Source organism: Diplotaxodon limnothrissa, linkage group LG5, assembly GCF_057381915.1.
Source record: "Diplotaxodon limnothrissa isolate DT_005_m linkage group LG5, D_limnothrissa_male_GT1.1, whole genome shotgun sequence".
In the NCBI taxonomy this organism is placed as follows: domain Eukaryota; kingdom Metazoa; phylum Chordata; class Actinopteri; order Cichliformes; family Cichlidae; genus Diplotaxodon; species Diplotaxodon limnothrissa.
Window position 1 is genome coordinate 24125773 of NC_140600.1, and position 22010 is coordinate 24147782.

The 22010-nt window shown below is 38.7% G+C and overlaps 1 protein-coding gene across 3 annotated transcripts in view; it reads right to left on the reverse strand.

Moving 5' to 3' along the window:
• pax7a (paired box 7a) overlaps window positions 1-13435 on the reverse strand; it is a 40664-nt gene extending 27229 nt beyond the window's left edge. Inside the window, exons 1-4 of one of the 3 annotated variants that reach the window (XM_085354310.1) lie at window positions 13314-13435; window positions 11889-12131; window positions 11060-11196; window positions 10497-10625 (exon numbers count right to left, since the gene is read on the reverse strand). In XM_085354310.1, the coding sequence (XP_085210436.1) occupies window positions 10497-10625; window positions 11060-11196; window positions 11889-12131; window positions 13314-13399 (595 nt within the window). In that variant the 5' untranslated portion in view covers window positions 13400-13435. Of the gene's footprint in view, window positions 1-10496; window positions 10626-11044; window positions 11197-11888; window positions 12132-13311 lie in introns of all 3 variants that reach the window. The other 2 variants (XM_085354309.1, XM_085354307.1) reach the window with 2 other exon arrangements.
• Between the last annotated feature and the right edge of the window lie 8575 nt (window positions 13436-22010).

Here is a 22010-nt window from a genome sequence, read left to right on the forward strand (position 1 = left end):
AGAGAGCTTATTCTCTGGCCACAGTAAAGCATTACAGTGCTTGGCATTAATTTCCGAGAGCCCGCCATATTGAGGGGTTGTAATGTGCACAGTAGAAAAGCTTTTTATACTGAGACTACATATTCCCCAAGGAGAGAATGACTGACGATGCAGAAATAAGCCCATTAGTTGAAAATAGGGGACAACATTTGAAGTTGTTATTTTGACGGCTAGGACAGGAGCTCCACCCCACTGTTTGGACAACTGCTTTCACAGTTTAACTTAGTAGGGAAAAAAAAACACATTTCTGATTTGCAACACTTAGGGAACATGCTTATTGTCTTTGTGGTTATGAAAAAAACATGCACAATTAAAACAAATGAATATTTCAGTGGCGAAGCACATCAAGAGCATAAAATGTGAAATGTTCTGGCCCTAAGTAGCATAGGCTAATGGCGATTTTTAAACTAGCAGACCATGGTCAATGCTTCTCATTCATCACTGAGGGAGAGCGCGGGTGCACTGTGCTAAACATAATTACTGTTGCACATTATGTGGGCTATTCCTGCATTGTAATAAAATTAGCCAGAAATGCTTTTTGTCTTTTCTAATGCAGCTCCATGGTAACCAGTGGATGGCCATAATGCGAAACACTGTCCCCGATCCGTGCCAGCTGTCAGAGTTTGACAACCTTAGCTGGCAAGGTGAATTGGAGGAAACTAGATTTCTTTCAGTAAATTATGTGGCTCCGACCTGCTCATCCAGTGCACAATTTTACATGGACATAATAAAGTCCGAGATGTCCTGATGTACTGAACACTCATGTTTGCGATCCTTCATTGTTTAGCACAATGACAATGGCTTAATCACCCAGACAAAGATCTATTTCTGCCAAAGGTCCTGCTTATTATTGCACCGTTCATCTTAAAATTTCTACTTCAGACAGGCAGAAAATTCAAGCGGACAACAGAGTTTTTTGTTCTGGGTTCCTCACAGAAAAGTGGCCTAACATAAAATTCAAATGCTGCGACAACATGATTTTTTTTAAGCTTTTTAAATTATATTCAATCCTTATAATAAATATTTCTAAAACACAATGGGCAAAATAAAGGTAAAGCTATAAAAATGTCACTATAATTGTAGTGTGTGTCTAACACGTGTAAAAACGCCGCAGAAAACGGCTTTCTCAGGCTTGAAAAGCTAACACAAAGGAAACGGCAACAGTTTCGTTTTTAAAATGGCTCAAACTCTAAGCGAAGCATTTCATCTGCTGACTGATATTTCCTGCGTAAGTATAATGCACAATTACCGGTGAAACTTCCACGATTTCAAAGGCCTTTGTCATTTAGCGACATTATCCGTGAGCCAGTTACAACATTTATGTTGTCTGGTAGATAACTTATTAAGCAAACTGACTACAATTTATGAAATTACATGGTTAATTATGTAGTGCCTAGAGCTGGAATGACAATAAACTATCTGTCTCCTTTGGCAGTCACCCTGCCAAGACAAAACAAAAACACATTTTTTTTACCTGCAGGAGAAATTTACAATAACATCAGTGTTTGTTTGTGACGTTTGGAGCTTTTTTTTGTCCTGTAAGTGGCGTGATGTCCAGATGCCATTAACGCTCACGGTGACTTTACTGTTCACTACCCTTGTTTATGGTACTGAAATGACACCAGCTACTCCAGCGATGTGTAGAAAAAACAACTGCACCAACCAGTGTTTTTATTCTTTTTCTTTCTTTTTCTTCTTCTTCTGGAGGCCAGGTGGAAAGACACCAACAGCACATCTCAAAGCAATTAAATGAGATTTCTCTCCCATAACAAATACAATAGGTTTTCCCATTAAAACCTTTGAAACGAATCTCCCCTGCTGAGAACACTTGTCTCTCCTTGTGGCATGGCTACGAATCAGCACTGAAAGATAAATAAATAGCCTTTATAAAAAAAACATTGGCCTTCTTGTCAGGACACATACCCACTCAACACTAGCAGCAGTCCACATGTCAACTCATTCCCTTCCCATTTCCTCTGCTCTCCTCGCAAAGACACTCCTGTCTAATGAAGTAGAGGGACTGCAATCCCACAGGGCTAAACACAGCTCTGTCATCCCTGAGTGTTGTTTCCCCTCTGGACAGCCCAGTCATTGTCCACTATGGAAGGTAATACTCACCATTCAGGATTCATTACAACACCAAATCTCTGAATGAGCTGCCCACTGCAAACACACAACTGCCCACGAGAAGAAATAGGCCTCCTAGGGACCCCCTGCCAAACTTAATTGGATTGCCAATATGGCCCACAGACGTTTGAGAAGTCGAGAAAAACAATGGAGCAGAAAATAAATACTCCAAAGCCACAAAGATGACTCCACTTGGTAAACTAACACAGTATTGATCTTCTTCTTCTTCTTTTTTTTGTTTGTTTAGAAAAGCCTCATCCCTGCTAATAGCTGTCTGAGAGTGTAATCTCCCCCTTGTCCTCCCCCTCCTCTCCTCCCCTCCACATTCCCTATTATGTGGCTCCTTTCAGAGAGCCCCAAATAGTTTAGGTTCAGTGTTGCACTGGGGTATGGGGCATGGGACTGGGGACCAATTGTTTGCTAATGTTGACACCTGCCAGAGCAGGCTTGGTCTATTTGGGGCCCGCCAAGCTGTAAACTGGATGCTCCCCCTCTTTAGCGAGATTAAGTGTGGGTTGCTGGGGTCACAAATCACTGGACTCCCTCTGATGTTGTGAGGCACAGAGCCAGAGACTAAGAGGGCTAAAAGAGAAAGCTGAGGAGGGAGGGACAGAGGAGGGAAGAAGGATAAAGAGTGACAGTCTATTGTTTACTGAAAAGGAAGGGAATAATGTATCTTCTTGAGTGTGCGTAACCACTGTGCCCCATTCAAAAAAAAAATATATCAACGGTGAATCCACGTCAGCCTGCTAAGGCACTGAACAGATTTCTGCCTTGTGTTTTTGTGCCCCTTTTTTTGCGGTGCATTGTTGGTCAGAAGCTTTTTGTCTGAAATTGTCTCAGTTTATGCATTTTCTGCCCAAAAAATACAGCATTAGTACTAAAAGAAAAAACGTACTGTTTGAACATAAATACAGATGATATGCTTTGTAATATACTTTTGTTTCTATTGCAATTGGATTCAGGGAATCTAAGAATATGTTAATAGTATTTCCATATATATATATATATATATATATATATATATATGTGTGTGTGTGTGTGTGTGTGTGTGTGTGTGTGTGTGTGTGTGTGTGTGTGTTCTTAAAAAAACAACAACCCCCACACACATATTATACAAAGACACAGAGAAAACCATTGGCTATGACAGACAGTGCCCAGCTCCTCCTCCTCCTCCCTTCCTTTGCAGATGTACATTAATGCAAAAAAAAGGCAGAGATCTGAGCTGCAGCAGAAGCACCCTGTCTCCCTTTAAAACTGCTGCTGTCCAGCCTGATCGTGTCAGTTTGAAGGCCCCTATTCAAAAGTATTCATGCATCTGCCTTTGAGGCACAATAGCAGCTAGTTTATAAACTGTCTGCCCAGGCACCCAAAGGCTTTAGTTCTTATTGTTTTCACCCCCTTAATAAACTTTTTGGAGGAGTTCATCAACTTGGCTGAATAGCCTATGCAGCAAGTCTCAAGACAGAAAATAACAGACGGGCCTTTTCTCCTCCCTCTTCTTTCTCTCTTCCTTTTCTAGTGGCTGTTCATTTAACAATGGTGAGAGTAGGCTGTCAGACATCACAGAGCTTTTAACCAATACAAGAAAAAAAAGATTCTTTTTAAAAAAAGAAAGAAAATGCAGTCTCTTAGAATGGAGATGGAAGACAATTGCATTTTTCCATTCCAGTCAGCTCCAACAACACAATAAGATAAAATGTTATATGTAAAGAGTATATGTGTGTGCGCTCTTGAAAGAGCAAAAATTGTGCTACTTTTTTTTTTTTAAAGAAATGAGAAACTCCGCTTTAAGCTTTAAATGCACGTCCGTGTTTCTACAAACAGCGCATATAACTCCATCAAAAAAATATTAATTAACTTTCAGTATCTCTAAATTTGCCTGACACCTGTTAGACAGCCAGCACAGAAATTATGGGATGCAATAAAATGTAATTTTGGGTGTAAGCCATTAATCCACTGTTATACCTTTAAACTCTGTCGAAAAAAAATTAGCCAAACTTAAAAGTCTTTAATAGATGTCTGCTCTAATTAATTTCATACCTAATTAAAACAAGGCTAGAGTCCATGCACGCTGGCCTGTTTAGCCCGCTGGATGGCCATAATTGAAGTAATAGCGGAAAAAAGGGGGTGCTGCTTAGAAATAAAAGCCCGCAGCGGTCCAATTCAGCAACATCCCCATCCAACCACGCTGCCCACCCCTCCTCCCCCTCCCACCATCTGACCCAAAAAGGCCTTATTGGCTGCCCCGGACCAACCACCTACTGTTTCCCACCGATGCTCTCGGTGCGTTTTAACACCCTAATTAGATGTGACAAGTTCAACGAGCTGGTTTCAGAGGAGGAAAAGCTGGTCAGGTTATGATTTCCGAGTCAGACTCACAGGGGACTCTGCGGACAGCTGATTCCTGTCAGCCTCATTCATCTTCTTCCAGCCAATTAAACATTAATGCTAACAAAGCGCTGGCAATTTGGAGAATACGTCAAGCCCCTAAAGTGGAAATGTAAATGTTTTTGAGGCGATGTCAGGCGGGCTGCTGCTGACAGCAACGATACTTTCAATGTAGTAATAATAATAATAATAATAATAATAATAATAATAATAATAATAATAATAATAATAAGTCGGTGAAATTTGTCACATTCTAAACGGGTAATTTTTAAAAAGTGCGCTTTTTGCAGTTGCTTCCGTGAAAATACCACAATGTAACCCTAAAGCGCCTCAAATGTCATGAAATCCATCACTCCTGCATTATTATTATATAAAGTTCGGGCAAATTGACATTTTAAAACGACGACAGTTGTTTAAAACCGGCTCTAAACCTGCATCCGTTCGAGCTAAGAAAAATTATTAAACCACAATCAAAAAAGGAAGTCAAGTGCATCAAAAAGAAACCCCGGAGCTGTACGAAAGAATGGAAATTCTTCCTCGGAGTTTTTAAACACCTCCACCTGTTGACGTGACCGTGTGATGCACGTGGTAGAGAGACAGAGAGAAGGGGGGGGGGGGGGGGAGGAAATGAGGACAAGAGAGAGGAAGAGAAAGAAGGCAAACTTGAGCAAAAAGAGATGATGAAAAATTGAGACTCTATTTATTTTGGACCAGAGCCCCGCGGGCACTGCGCAGGTTCTCGGAGCCCCATAGTGAAAATTGGCGGAATAAAACACAGACAGAAATGAGAGACGCGCTGAAGCACCCTACTGTTGTGACAGGATACCTGGAGGACAACGCTTCCTCTTTAATTTGTCTCGTATGGCTCGAGACCCCCAACCAGACATTCAATCCTCAGAGTCAGCGTAAGCCTACTGAATTTAATTCTCGATGGTGAAATTATATGCTATAATTAAATATCATATCATTTAAAAAAATGCTCTGTGGCATAGAGGCATCTTATCGAATTGGTCTTCCTCGGCTTCCTCGTTGTTATCACATTAATAGTAACAACATCTAAAATGGGCCTATCAGCATTTGCGGGGGAAATTGCGGGCTAAACAAAGGGCACCTATGGGCTTACAGCTTATATTCTGATATTTTCGAGCAGGAAATGTTAACCTTGAAATGCTGCTATCTGCGCCTAACAATGTGTGATCATAACCCCATAAATGAGGGGAGAAATTGAATCCTTTTAAGTTATTAAGCAGGAAAGGATTATAAACTCGTCTTTATAAATGAGCTAGAAATCCCCATGTCTTCCTCTGTACACTTTTAAATTTCCCACAAGAAGCTGGAGAGGAAAGATTGCCCCTTTTCAAGAGCCCCACAAGAGATGGAAAAACCATTTTTGTACCCAGATAGGAAGTCGTCCCACATGGTAAGCGCCACTTTAATTAATAGACAGCCTTGAGAGGTATCACTGTCAGCTTGGATAATGGTGACAGAGCTAGTGTTTGTGCTTCCATGAATATTTCTCATGTGATCAAAGTCAAATGTCAGCAGAGAATGAATTTAAGCCTACTCGATTTTTTTTTTCTTATTTGCAGCCTAATGCTTTGGACACTTAAAGCTCCTGACACCGAAATGTCTCGCCGGTTTGGTAGGCCTACAAGCTTAAACTGAACTCCCCTAAAAAAAAAAAAATGATGCAGCGCTCAAATATCCGCTCATACGCAGCGCAGTTTGCTGTTATTATGTTGCACGGTTTGCTCACGTTACCTCGCTGGAACCAATAGACCAATTTGTAACAGTGTTTGTAGCGCTTGTCATCAAGTCTCGCGATATGTCATTAAATAACAAATTACACCATAATCTTTGAAGGAAAAAAGGCTGATTTTTTTTAAAGAAGGGAGGGGTGGGGAGTGCATTGAAATAGTGACGGAAATGCGGAAATGTTTCTCTTTTTTTGTACGCTGTTAATTTTAATTTCTAAATCTACAATTTTAGCACATTGCTGATACCGAAATGGAAATTTGTCACACTAATGACAAAATGACGGCGAGACGTCGTTAACAATAATGGATTTACATCATGACCAAGCTATGGGCTAAATGTGCTCATCGTTCATCTATCTAAGGTGTCGATATTATTATTATTATTATTATTATTATTATTATTATTATTATTATTATAGTTTATAAACAGTCACTGAAACCTGTTAACCTACCACTATTTGGACTACTGCAGTCTCGAAAGAAAGGTTAGAAAGGTACTTATGTGTATTTTTAAATTTTCTTTTTGTGTAAAAAACAAACAAAACAACAACAACAACAACAACAAAAAACCCAGAGGTGTCCGGGTGTCCGGACATCTTAAAAACAATTCACAATGTATATTTTCTAAAGAAATGTTAAAATTACCAAATAAAACTTATACAGCGTGTGTTAATTATTGTCAAAATAATTACTCTTTATGATATTTGCTTTCTTACCTTTTCTTTTATTAAGCTAAAAATGGAAAAATGAAATTGAAATATCATTACTTTTATTTTTGTACTGGAAATAAAAATAAAAATAATAAGAATAATGATGATGATGATGATGATGATACTACTACTACTACTAATAATAATATCGACGATGTCATGTCTTTCAGCTCCTGCCCCCTTTATAAGAGATGTAGGCCTACCGATGTAAATTCCAGTGAAATGTGGCTTGAGTGGCTGCGGGGACAGGGGAGGTTAATCCGAGTTTAATGCAGTGAAGCACAGCGCAGGGTCTGGGCTATGATGGGTATGTTATCTCTCCCCAACATTTGGGTCTCCCTCAATTTCCACCCAGCCAAATAGCTGCGAGAAAGTGCAGATGGAGTCACTCTCAATGCCTGAGGAAAAAACGTTATTAATAGCTAAATAACTTCCCCATACTTTCACTGAATCTCTCTCACACACTGTTCCAGATGGATTTGTTTGAAGTGGTCTCTCGCTTCATTCCCCTGTCCTTCTCATTCAGCACGGCTTTAGACCCGAAATATAGCTACATTATATTACCATACACTTAGAGACTGGGTGTGCGTGCACGAGGGCGCGCTTCCCTGTGCGCGCGCGCACACACGTGCGTTTGTGATGTGGAAAGCGCAGAGAGGGCAGCTTTTCACATTTTCATCACCATGCAGGCAGAAACTATTTTTCCCCTTGTTGTTTGTTTGTTTCTGTAGCAGATCACATGCAGGGTACCTGGCATTGAGGGGTAAACCTGAAGAAAACATGTTTCCGTCGTAATTAATGAAACATGCCGACTTATAACTGAAGCTGAAAAGGAAAAGAGACAATACGATCCACATACTTTTGAAGGAATGCAGTATGCGACTTACATTCACTGGATTCCAAATTGTATTTCACTGAATATGGATCTATAGTAACAGTTAGAGCCTCCTCTTTCCCAGTCCCACCTGGCTGTTTGGGCTGGTCTGGCTTCCTCACACCTCTCCTCTGCTCTGTCACTTTCCCTCCCCACTGCCTTGAAATAATCCCTTCTGACATCTGTTTAATTACACCGAGGACCTCAGGTAATCCTGCGATTTGCTGAAATGTCCATCGCGTGTCTGCAGCGCATCTAACGGTCAGTTTGGATGCATCAGTGTGGCAGATTGACGCCAGGCAGCTGATTCGCCTTCTGATTCTCACCGGGGTGGCGCAAAACATAACGATACCCACGTTTGCGCACAGCGGTCTTTAAGCACCTTCTTGCGCGCAATTAAAACCCTGGGACTGATTTTAATAGCCGTGCGTGACAACTGAAGTGCGCACCTTGGACTGGAAATTTGTTTCTGCACAAATTGTGGGATGGACCAGGATCACCACTCCAAACAGTTATCAACGACAAAAGGCCCTAAAAGCGAGACTTTTCCGGCGGTTATGCGCTGAGGTTTGATTGGTTTATTTTCAACTACAACCTTATGAAAACAAACAAACAGCTGTCTTCATGCAGCAAATAAAATCTACATTATTGTCATGTGGTTAGGACTTTAAATACACGTTTAATAAAGCTAGATTAAAGCTGGGATAAATCCGTGATGTAACCTCTGAGAAAATCAAATGCGCAGACCTAATAAACAAATAGATAAATAAATAAAGTCTTAAAATCTGGATAAGTAAACGAATAAAAAAAAAATCTCATGAATTTTGTGCCCAGGGCGAGCCACTGTGAGCTCCGCTCTGAGATGAAAGTGAAAAGAAATAAAAGGCTCTATTTAATCTGCTTTAAAACCCCTCTCCACATAAGGGCTGTGCTTCAAACTCGGAGAGTGAGGGGCTGATTGGGGATAAATACATTTCTTACCATGCCTGCGAGCTATTACACCCGGCACGAACACAGCCACCTATTCAGCAACCATCGTTTCCAGTGCTTACTCTAATAAGTATTAACATTATTAAATGCCATCCGGTTGCTGGTAGTCTAAACTGCATTACGCAGAGGGTGCGTCTCTTTTTATAGCAACGTAAATCAACCCCAATTTAAAACACGAGCAGCGGTAAGGAGAAAAAATAGAAGCAGGAGAATTATGTCTATATTGTGCACCATCAAAAAAAGAAAAAAGAAAAAAGTAAATAGTCAATAATTACGCGAGGATTTTGCAGGTAAGAACTTCAAAATGCAAAACGTGTGCATCAGTTGTGCGCATTTTTTTTTATCGTTGTAATGATAATAAAAATTATTACTATGGTCATTTTGAGACTGCACGTTTTGCGGCTCATCTATATGAACATTGGACATTTTTGCAAGAAAAAGGTTGTTTTTTTCCCTAACATTAGCGCGTGGTGTGAAAGAAAAAGAGACCGTTTTCACGCTATCACTTGATTCTTCTCCAACGGACCATTATATAAAATTACAAAACTATCTACCAGCGGGGCGTACTGAATAATTCATCTCCTTTTATGTCTCTTCTTGCCCTTTGTCCAAAGTTTTCGCTCTCTCTCCCTCTCTCTTTTTTTAAACCAGGTTTTTGAATAAGAATGGACGGACCCATACTCTCCTTTTCGCTGCCCTGCTTTCCAGGATTTGCTTTTGTACATCGGACCCTTCACTTTATAAACCGCATCAATAGAGGGGAGGGCTTTTTTTGCTCGTAAAGTTCATCTTCAAGTTTGAAAAATTCTTCTTGGCCGTCCCTTTTTTTCTTTTTCTTTTGTGATAAAAAAAAAATCTATTTAAACCCTTTCAGACGTTTGATTCAGACACTGTGCATTTCTCCCGCTTTCATAGCCAAGCGTAAAGAAATAATAGCAAAAAATAAAATATGATAAAATCAGAAGATCATGTTAAAAAAATACCTGAAATTAAAAGAAATTTCCCCATGATTCCATGGTCTAACAATTTCATAATTAATATACATAAAACAAGCTACAAAAACGAACGTATCCTATATAACAGGATATACCCAAAATCCTTCGAAGTGCCTCATAAATACGGAAGGCGCTGACAGCAAATACCTGCATCGCTTTATTTCCCCTCCTAGCAGCATCAGAGCAAATAATAATATGAACACTGATTTCCACTTTAACTGACAAGTGGTGAAATGTCGGTGAACTGACATCGATTGTGAAATGGGTCAACTGTCAGCTGTCGTTTAGAGGTCGTTAAATGAGTGAATGAATGAGGAGGAATTTGCTACACAAATTAATTTTCTGCAGTTAAATACCTTCTGCCAAGGCTCTCATAAATAATTGAGTGAATGAACAACTGCTGGCTCGGAGTTAAAAGCAGGAATAAATTCACTCCGTTTAGCTGCAGCTCGGGTGTGGGACAATTTCCCAAGAGGACGTGAAGTAGGAAGTCTATTTAAAACACTTGCTTCCTGATTACAAGGTTGAAATTTACTCTAAATAATATAAATAATAATAATTTCTTATTTCAGACATATACAAAAGGGCCATATATTTTCTGCTGTTAACTTACATTTATCACCGAGGATGCCATCGATGCTATGCTTTGTTTTCTTTTCTCCATCTTCATCCTTCTTATCACAGTCATCCTCGTCATCTTTTTTGCCAAATCGGGCCCTCAAAACGCGGCTGATGGAGCTCACTAATGGCAACAAAAAGGTAAACGGGTGATTAGCCCTAAAACCCATAAAAGAACCATAGTAATCCTATCATACATTTTTAGAAGGCTATACCACACAAAAATAGCACAGCAAAAAAAAAAAAAATAAAATAAAATAAAAAAAAGTTTTACATGAAGCAGCAGAAGCGCTAGGAAAATATTTTAAAAGTGTTTTTCTGTATTAAAGGTAAGTAAAATTACACTGTAATACAATGATGGGAATTTACTATGGAGCACTGAAGCCACATTTCAACGGGATGAGTTTTTTTCTGGGTCAAACAGCTGAAGGTGCGCCCTTTATTATCAGTAACTGAAGCTTAAAACGTGGGATTCAAAGTGATGTTCATTCAGAAGTGATGCTGCAGTGTTCGCTGGTAGTAGGGAAAAAAAGTGCAGCTTACCAGATGAAGCCTCACCTGAAGGAACTGTGCTTCTGTCGCACACCCCGTCCTTCAGCAGCTTATCCCGGATCTCCCAGCTGAACATGCCCGGGTTTTCTCTCTTGTACTCTTCGATCCGCTTCTCCACGTCAGGCGTTGCCACCTGCTTTAGGTTTGAAAAGGTGTAAAAAGGAGAGGGGGAAGACAAACGAGGGGAAAAGAAGGAATTTCAGTTTTAACCGAGATGTGAAGATATTTTTGTTTTAGTCCACGAAAGATCAACGAAAAGATAATACGAACGAAATCTAAAACGAAACTCTAAATTATGCTAAATAACTCTAAATTATATTATTAATAATTTTAAAATGTAGGATTATTTTTTAGTCGGGATATAGGCTTATGCAGGCAAAGAAACAGAAAACTGGCTAATCAGTGAGACATTTTTACGTCACCCTATTCACAATTTTATAAAGCTAATAACCAAATATAAGAAAAGAAAAAGGTATGAAATACACCACAAATATATTGTGGTTAATCAGTATTATATAATTATATCATTATAAAAAAATAAATGTTTGCTTCTCAATTTTTTTCTTTTAGCTTTTATTTTGTGTCATTTTAAAATTAATATTTGTATTTATTTTAGATCTTCATGAACCCTATAAAAATGTTGCAGGTGTGTTACCCACCTTGAGAAAATTATTATTATAATATTGCACTTCATCTACAATAACAACACAAACATCAGGTTTGAGTTCACTCAGGTGTCATGCGCTTTTTGCCACTCCACCTCCCCACCCCTCCCCACCCTCTCTCCCATCCTCTTGCTACTGTGACCCATTTCCTGGACCGTGGACCCCCACTCACCCTGGGCTTGCTGCCTCCTATGGCCCCGGGACGGATCGAGCCGGTCTCTTGGTACCGGCAGAGGATCTTGGAGACACAACCGTGAGAAACTCGCAGTTGTCGCGAGATTACGCAAGGTCGGATGCCGTGGTGGGCCATCTCCACTATCTTGTGTCGGATGTGATTTGGCAGGGGCCTCCCGTTGATGAACACTCCGCCAAGCTGGTTCACCCTACCCTGGCCCAGAGGCGTGGATACTGCGCCACAACAATAAACAATAAAAGTCTCAACAAACAACACAAACAACACAAACTACACATCACGTTTCCTGTGGAGCTTTTGCTCTCTTCAGAGTACACCAGGCTAAAATTTTACTATAGTCAAACAGCTGCATATTTGTCATGTTCCTGACTTTTAATGGGACGTAGTTTACACACATTATCATATTATACATTTTCAAGAAAGCATCGTGCCAAATTCGTCCAGCCTCAGTCTGGCTGACAGGATGCTTGCAAGGCCACTTCAGGATCCAATTTCACATTCAAGAGACACTAAAGAGGGTGACACTTCTCACCTTGATTATTCCTAGTCATGCTGTACAAATATTGATGTGATCCTTTGAGCCATCTCTTTGCTGTGTGTATTATTGCCATTTCCAGCAGCCATATACTTGAACAAATCCCGGAGCTCGAGTAACTTGCGAGCTACGTGGTTTTTGTACATTTCAGTCCAGAGCACTTGAGCACGAACTGGTTGTAAGGGGAAAACTGTTTCCATAAATGCATGCAAATACAAAATGATCTCCTTTTTTGTTTCCTCCCTCCCTTTCCCCCGCCATATGTTCAGACGACTTGAGTGTGCTGGGCATCGCAGTTAAAATAAATAAATAAATTACCAATTAGATTGCTTTGCGTGTGTGTGTTTGTGTGTGTACGTGTGTGTGCAGCCATAAAAGTTAGAGCACTAAAAATGCTAAAAAAAAATACAATAAAGTAGCTTAAATTAAAAAGAAACTACATTTAATAGTAAATTTAGAATATTTTTTATTTTAATGGAAGTGAAAAAATAAAACAAAAGAAAAACGGATGCATTTGTCATTATAACAAATATTTCATCCACCATAAACAACATTAGCAAGAAAGATAATACGTTTGAAAATAGATTCAATATAGAAGAAATATAGTGTCATACAAAACACACACTTCAGAGTGACTCAACGCAGGAACATGAGGCTGGAGTACCGTTGACCATGACTTCGGGTTAACTTTCATCAGCACTGACTGGAGGCTCGTATTTGTCCACCCATCTTTTTCTTCCCAGCATGCCGCCGATAACAAACTGTGCTCTGTGTCACTACCACGGTGGAAGCTGACAGAGCGAACAGCCGACGATCTTTATCAGCTCGAGTTCAGATGTTTTACACGTTTGGTCATTTTTCTTACCTTCCAGGGGGAAGCCGGTTCGGGGGTAGTTCTGGCCTGGCGCAGGGCGCACCATCCGAGGCACTGTTCCTGGTAAAGTAGCCATCATGTAGCTACACAGACAAACACAAAACCGGGGTCTGCTCGAAACTGCTACTCTTAGAAAGTCCAAGCCAAAAAAATAAAAAATAAAATAAGATAAAAAAAACCCCGGAATGTATTAAAAATGCTGAAAACAAGATGCTCTGCTGCTGTCAAATCCCAATCCCAGGCGGAGAAACTGGACTAGCCCTTCTTCCACCGGGGGAAAAAATAAAAGTGATGCTTTCCTCTGCTGCGATAGATATGCCAAAGAGAGAGAGAGAGAGAATAAAGAAAGCATCAAATAAAATCTAAAAAATCTCTACAAAGGAAAGTTTGCAAAATGGATGATTTGCACCCAAAGTATCTGCGGTAGATAAAATGCAGTGTTATTCTTTTTCCCTTGGTGTAGTTTGGATTCAGTGTAATGTCTGCTGGCTGGTTGGAAGTAGTTTAAGTGGCCAACTTTCGTGCATGGCGTAGGAGGAGACAGCCGAGCGCTCCCATAGGCTCACTGCCCTTTCTTTTATGGATGAAAGAGAGTGGGTTTAGCCAGGAGCCGGTCGACCAATCAGAACAACACATTCCACTTTTAATCCACTGCTGCCTCTCTCATAAGAGCCCGTACACCCAAACCAGTTCAAAATGTTAATATATCTAAATGTTATTGTAAAGCAATCTTTTCAAAGTGTGGGGCTGCCTTCATCACACCCAGCTGTCTAACCCTGTGGAATATTAATATTTTTTTAAATTACAACTTTCTTTCTTTCTTTCTTTCTTTCTTTCTTTCTTTCCATATATAAAATATATATACATTTTAAAACACACGGAAGGCAAAGATAGAATTTCCCACACAGAAAAATTACGATTGTTACGTGAATAAAATAAATTCAAGCCTTTGAAATATTTACCATGTTATCATAATATTTACCTGTAAACAATCGACTATTATTACATATTACAAATAAAAAATATGGCAAATCACGACAGGAAAAATATCTAAATGAATTTACTAAAATCATGTGTTCGATAGTGGTATCCATATGCAAAAGTTACTCTTCCATTAATGCGCTGGTTTGAATTAAAAAAGAAAAAAAAGTCGGGCCCAAAATAACCGAGTTAAGGACTGAAGGTGTGTTTTCTGAATGGACAAAGTGCGCTACAGCTCAGCGAGGTTTTGAGTGTGAGATGCTTTTGGCTTGTTAACCTTTCAATTAAGTAAATGTGCGCAACATGAACATCTAAAACGCTCCTATATAGCCTTTGTGGTAATTACAACATTTGGATCGACCCGCTATTGACGACAACAGGTTGACTTGACCCGCTGGAGTACGCACAAGCGTAATTGCTCAAAAGGTAATTGTTTAAAAAATAATGCGCTATGACTATTAAAGTGGAATAGAAAGAGCACATATGGCAGGAAAGAAGAGGTGCATGTGTCAACTCTGTGGGCCCACCGTGCATATAAAATTGTGTGACAATTGCCGTGGAAAACACTCCTGGTGGAAGGCAATTTCACAAATAATTTTAGCAACAATTAGGGAGTGTGGAGGGGTGAAATGGCGATTTCACATGCAGATGTGCCGGTGGGAAGGGATCTGGTATCCTGCCGAATAGCTATGACCCTCACTCTCCCGCTTTGGTTTGCTTCACATGGGACAGAAAAGCACAAAGAGACCGCCTCACCCTCCTGGGAAGCTGCAAAGAGCACTGGATTAAGTCAAGCATCAATCATGTGAAATCCAAACAACAGCACATTTCTGTTACGGAAAGCGTGCTCTTTCACAAACATTTCCACCTCTCAGTTTCTCTCTCCGAAGCCACAACAGGTAGGCTTCACTGTGTTTCTGAAATCACACAGACACGCAAATAAAGCTAATAATCCCGCATTCCAAATATCATTGGTTCACCACCACCAAGTCTAGCCTCTGTTATGATAATTATTACAAGCCTGATAATAATTTGCTATGCAACTGTTTATAATTACACCCAAAAGAAAAGCTGTAGCAGAGTGCAGAAAAATTTACATTATCATGCATTTATGTGTGATGATGATCAGGGTTTAATATATATATATATATATATATATATATATATATATATATATATATATATATATATGTATATATATATATATATATATATATATATATATATATATATATATATATATATATATATATATATATATATATATATATATGTATATATATATATATATATATATATATATATATATATATATATATATATATATATATATATATATATTTAACTACACAGGTGTTTTTTCCCCTCCGGGTTATATCCTCACATTTTTTTAATGTCACAATTTGCAGACTCACAGTAACAATTTTCACCCAGTTAAAAGTTACACTGCCTTATGCATTGATAGCTTGCCAGGTTTATTTGTGCAAAAGGAACACAACAAGCTTGCAAAATAACACACAACTTAAGAGGTGAATAAAAAAGCGAAAGAAGCAGGTTTAATTCTGTATTGCACAAGGAGAGCTGTGAATCATATGAACAGAATCAGAGGTTTTGAAGAAAGATGCTGATGTATATTTATTTATTATATATACACATATATATACATATATATGTTTATGGCAGCTTTGATTTAATTTGACCTCTGGTGATACAGAAACTCTGTCACACTGTGGTAAAGATTTTGAGTATTTTTAATAGTGATTTTCATATTAGTTTAAAATTATTATCAGCTGCCATAAATATGGCGGTAGCATGTCCACTAGTGGGCGACTGCCGCTTCACTACTTCTAACAAATGATTTATGAGCAAAAAAGGGACAAAAGCAATTTTCTGAGAGCGTCATGTTGCTCCAAACAACAATTTTGTAGCCCTAATGCATGCATGCATTATGCATTAAGTGGAGTCTGACTCATGCTTGTCCTTGTCACACCCTAAACTTCATTTAGCCTGGTTGTTTCTGCAGGGTTTAGCACAGCTCATATAAGTAACTCTGTCACTTCAGTTTCCTTTTAGCGGCAGCAGACAGAAAAACACTTCCTCTCTCTCACGATATCGTCTCCAATCTTATCTTGATCGGGACCACTCTTCAAACACTTTCCTACATAGCCTCTCATTATTTGTGTTATGGCAATTACCAAAGTTTCTTTTTTGCTTGTAGGTGAAGACTCCCCCACCCTCCTATCTACACGTATTCTCTCAATACACGGCATTTAGGTTTCACATTGAGGCACACAAAAGAGAAAACACCTTTGATGAGAGGCATCGCCAATTTAGGCTTTATCTGCTCCTGAGCTGAACAAAGTCGATATAAACATTATTGTTATTTAGATTTTAACAGTTCTTTTATCTTCCATTAGGTGAGTGTGGTGAACACAGCAAACGGTGTGCTGAATATATTTAGATTTAGATGATTTTTTGTTTTTTTCAATATCTGCTGCTCATCCTTTTTTTTCTTTCTTTTTTTTTTTTTTTTTTAAATCATGTCTGTTTATAAGGAACAAAAGAAACTCAAGACTCAAAATTTGGAAACTAAATAAGTAACGGTTCATAGATTTAGATCTTACACACAAAACATAAAGTTTTAGAAAAGTAATCTGAACTTTTAATAAAAATATATATAAAGTAAAATAAATAAAATATCAGCCACCTATTTAAAAAAAAACATTTGTTGCCATTCATAAATATAAAATCTGGGTTATTATCTCACAATTTCTACTTAGCAATATACTATTTCACAATATTTTCTCAGTACTGAATGATTGTTTTCAGAAGTCTGGTAAATTGATAATAATAACCCGAACCTTTGATGCCTCACAAAAAAATGTTTTAAGTGGCGTAAACAAGCTTCCATACATTCTGTTCTTCTTTTTTTTGAATAACCTTACATCTGCACAAATACTCAGTACATGAACTCACTTTGTTAAATAAACTGCAACCCATAACATACAAAAAGGAAGTTGTTCATTGCATGAATATTGAATATTTTTACTACCACCATGTCTCCAATTCATGGTTTACTTCCACTGCGAGGCTCAAGGCTCTGGGGGTGGGGGGGTGGGGTCTTAATGAAACAGCGTGCTGCTTTGAGAGAGCTACACTTCCACTACTGCCTTGTTAACTTGAAACATTTTCACAGCAGAGTTATCCAAATGTGTAATCACTTCCTTATGGGAATTATTTTATCAGGATAGAGAGAGTATAAAATGCCTTCTAAGGAGGAGACTGGTGAAAAGCTTACGATGTGTTGTAACTGTAATTAAAGAAAGCTGATGTGAGATATTCATCTCATTATGTGTGGCACGGGGGAGGAGCTGTGAACAGGCATGTAGGGTCTGACAAGGTGACATTTGGTTAATAAGGAGAGCAAGGAGGCAGCGATTCTTTAAACTCATTCAGAACAAATTAGCCAACATGTGAACTCAGTCTCATCCTGGCTCGATACAAACCGTGCATAGTGTGTATAAAAAATAAAGAGACATGGTGAAACAGTGAAAGGTAAAAAGTAAGCCAGTGAGTTTGGAAAAACAAATTTGGAAAAGAAAAACAGAAATAAATGTACAATCATGAAATAGCTATAGTGTGCAGAAGCCTTTTGTCTTTTGGAAATAGTCTTTTAAAGAAAAATTAACTCCCATCTTTGGAGGTTAAGAAGATTTTAGTGATAAGAACAAGGGGAAAAAAATCTGTTAAAGCTGAAAAATTTTGCTTCACTTCTCTACAAAATCACTCTTTAGTTGATCTGTCTCTTATCTGGTCCAATAAACAGCCTCCTTTTGGGGCAAGACAAAAAAAGTTGCTATGTGCTGCTTTAGAGCAAAAAGATATCAAACAACATCCTTTCCCTTCCTTGTTCCTCTCCATGCACTCACTCCGCGCTCACACACAATGTGTGGCAGGCTCAGAGGAAAAACAACATGTGTTACGTTGACATCTAAGTCTGGCGCCTGAATTATGAGTCATGGAGAAATCTATAACTCAACTGATGATCAAACACGGCTAAAGGCCACTTAGAGGGGGCAAGTCTCTGTGGATTTACAGAGATCAGAGGACTTGGCAAGTGAGAAACAAAAGACGGTCCACCCTTGGTAAAAATAAGGCAACGCAATCAGATTTGACCAAGTTTTGAAGAACTGAAAGTGCGTGTTGCCGTCTTGTTGCAGCAGAATCAGCTGACTGATTGCTTCTGCGGAAATTAGTGGGGTTTGCAGGTGACATCACACAAACGGGCGGTCTCAGCTGGATGGGTGCAGGTGGGTGCAAGGGTAGAAGCAGCAGGCTGGGGTTTGATCTGTGGCAGAGTGGGTGACATCCTGTCACTGCTCATTATAGTGTGAATTCTGTTTATCTTCTGTAACACCTTCACTTGGCACCAACAGCAAATCTAGTGATGTGACACAGTAGATAGAGGTCTGGAATAGAGAGAAAGGAGTCCAAAACTAGTCTGATGGGTGGAGATAGTGCACAAAGACACACAATATAAAGTGATGAAATAAGAGGAATCTCACAACCAGGAAGCAACTGGAGACAAATAAGCATAAAATACAAGGCACATGATGAAGCTCTGATGATGACTGTTGTCTCCTCAAAGCCTCAGAAAGTTCAACAGTGCTCCTTTATCCCTCTTAGACAATATGTTAGGAGACCTGTTGTCTTCATATCCCGAGGCTCTTATCGCCCCACAGCAGAGCCCACCTGCCCTCTTCTGTTTAACGCAACAGACAACCAATAAAGGAGTCCTCTCTGTTTTACTGTCAAACGAAATCACACTTCCATTTCGAATACACCCGTTTCTTTAACATCTGTTTATGTAAGGATGTTGCGAGAGTTTAATGCGATGCCTGCTACTCTGAGTTTTGCATAAACAAGGTACCATGTCATAGCCAACCGCTGATCTCATGTCTTTGATCATTTGCCTCAGACCTGCACAAACGCATTGAGATAATGCAACATTTTAAATGGTGTATAACTTGTCATGGCCGCCTACGATGTCCCTAAGATAAGGCTGCTCTTGGTTTAGTGTCAGTATCCTCGGAGAAGGGCATTTTTACAGTTGCACACTGAAAAATCTCTGCGTTGCTACTGGGTGTTCAATAAACAGGTTACACAAACACCTAAATGTGGAAGATCACAGACGAACAGATTTCCCTGAAGCATGCGTGAACATGTCTGCTACTAAATCAGTCAACTGGCATTTTGGAAGAATTTGTCCTTGATGATATTCGTCACTTGCCTCAAAATCCCTTCAAAGGTTTGACTAGAACACATCCAGAGGGGCTTTTCTATTGATTAGAAAGTTGTTTATTGATCTAATTAAACTAAAATTCACTTTTTCGAGCTGAAACTAAATTAATTTGTGATCTGTCCAGCACATTAAATGTAAGGGAAATCTCATAAGAACTACTGTTTGATCGATCCCAACAGGCGGATGATTAAAAATGTAAAAACAAGAAATGCAGACACTAAAAAGGTGCTACAGCTCTCTTTTCATGTTGTAATAACAACACTGGACAGGAAAAGTACTCTTAAACCTTCAGTGAGTTTGCTGTAAAGGAATACTGTGGGTTGCTGGCATCATTTCATTACAGTGGCCAGTGTTACAATCCATTTTACACGACCAGAAATGCTCTGTGTGTGTTGTACTTCTGTGTGTGTGAGTGAGTGTGTGTGTGTGTGGCATGTGATAGGACCAAAAAGCTTGGGTATCACGCTCTGATGTGCATGCCAAATCCACTTGTCCTCTCACACAACCTACCAGTGTGGCTCTGCCGTTTCAGCTCTGCCAACCGAGGTCCGGGGAGAGCAGCAGCACAGGAAGCAGGTCATGACCTGTTATAGCAGAAATCACAATGTGATGTGCTGACTGAATATGTAACATTATCTTCAATCAGCCGTATCCATTTCCAGTGGCTGTTTTATAATGTAAATATAACCGTTGATTAAGTCGTCTTTTTGTATCTTAATAAGCTAAAGCATATCCATTAAAGTAAATGTTCACAGTTTTTACCCTGTCGCCATTGTGCATGCACAATAGGACTCTACAAAAGACAAGTAGCAAAAAATATGTGTGTCTTTCCAAGATATGACCACAGAAATAAAAAAAGGAAGTAAAAATGTTAATTAAAGAAGTACTCTCAGCGATTTAGGGATGTATGCTCCAGATGTGCTTGCTGGATCAGGTCTGTGCTGCAGAATTATTCACTTTCTTTACTGAAATAAAACCATATAATGTAAATGTAAAGATTCTTAACAGATAAAAACTGTTAGGAAAATATATTATGTGATATCAAATTAGTTTGTAGTCATCACTCTTTAATAAATAAAATGTTTTAGTATTATAGCAATTTAAGATGAAGCTAATTATAAATATATAATGCATATCGAGTGTTTAGTCTGTAACAATCCCTCATATGCAGTATATATACATAATCTGATTCTCTACTGCAACTATATTTTTCATAGTAGGTAAAACAAACAATATCCTATGTGCTACTTTTCTACAATCAGCGTTTACTCTGACAGAGCCACTTGGTCTAAATATGATGTTAAGGCCATCAAAAAGCAATTTTCTCACTGGAAACTGAATTTTTTTTTTGTCTATTCATATTTCTTCTACATGGCCACAAGGCCAAAGTTTATTTTTATTTTGCACAAGACTGCCTATGAGAAATAAGCTTTGAGAAATTGTCTTGGTGAAAGCGGATGTTTACAATGAGCTGATCATGCAGGCATACACTGGATAGTACATGATTATCCTGCGATTTTTCTGTTTGTGAAATGTCTTCAATTCTGTTAAAATAATAATAAATAAATAGGAAATAAAAATGTGTCTCGAAGTCTCAGTCTGTAGCTTATTGATCGAAACTGGTGTTATCAGTGCCCAAATGAGTTAACATATCACCTTATTTTACATGATTTCTTTTTTAGTTCCATCTACCCACTTTCTTTCCACATTATCCAATTAAGGGTCACAGAGGGGATGGAACCTATAGCTACTATAGGGCGAGAGGCGGGGTACATGCTGTACAGGTCACCAGTCAGTCGGTTAGGGAGACAAAATCTTTTACCCTGACTGCATGTTTTTGCAGTCAGGGAAGTGAGAGACAACCCAGTGAGACCACGGGGAAAACATGAAATTTTTTTTAGAAGTTTTTAGACTTTAAATAAGAGAAATAATGCTACATGTCCCTTTTGATTTCAGTTAAAGTGGTATTAAAGTGGTAATAATTCTACTCACGCTGTATCAGTTAAACATTAATTCACCTCTAAAGAAAATTACATAAACATGCAATATGTTAACTGAACTCTGAATCAGCGTTAGTGTCTTCTTATTGCACATTATTTATTTTTTAAAATTACATTTATAAGTATAGTGTCCCGCTGCCATTTTAGGTTGTAACAAGCAACTAGTTAACTTCACAAATTCAGTAGTATAATTACTGACTTTTTAAAAAAAAACTTTTACCTTGTGCTAAACCTCTATACTGAATAAATTAATGTTAGCTTGAATTTCCAACCAAAGTTTTCTCTCCATCTGTACGTCTATGTGAACATAGACTACACACAACTCACTGCACTCATAGTGTCACAGGCTTGTCACAGGTTTGTTGCAGATTTACATAAACGTAAATATAAATGAAACACAACCTGAA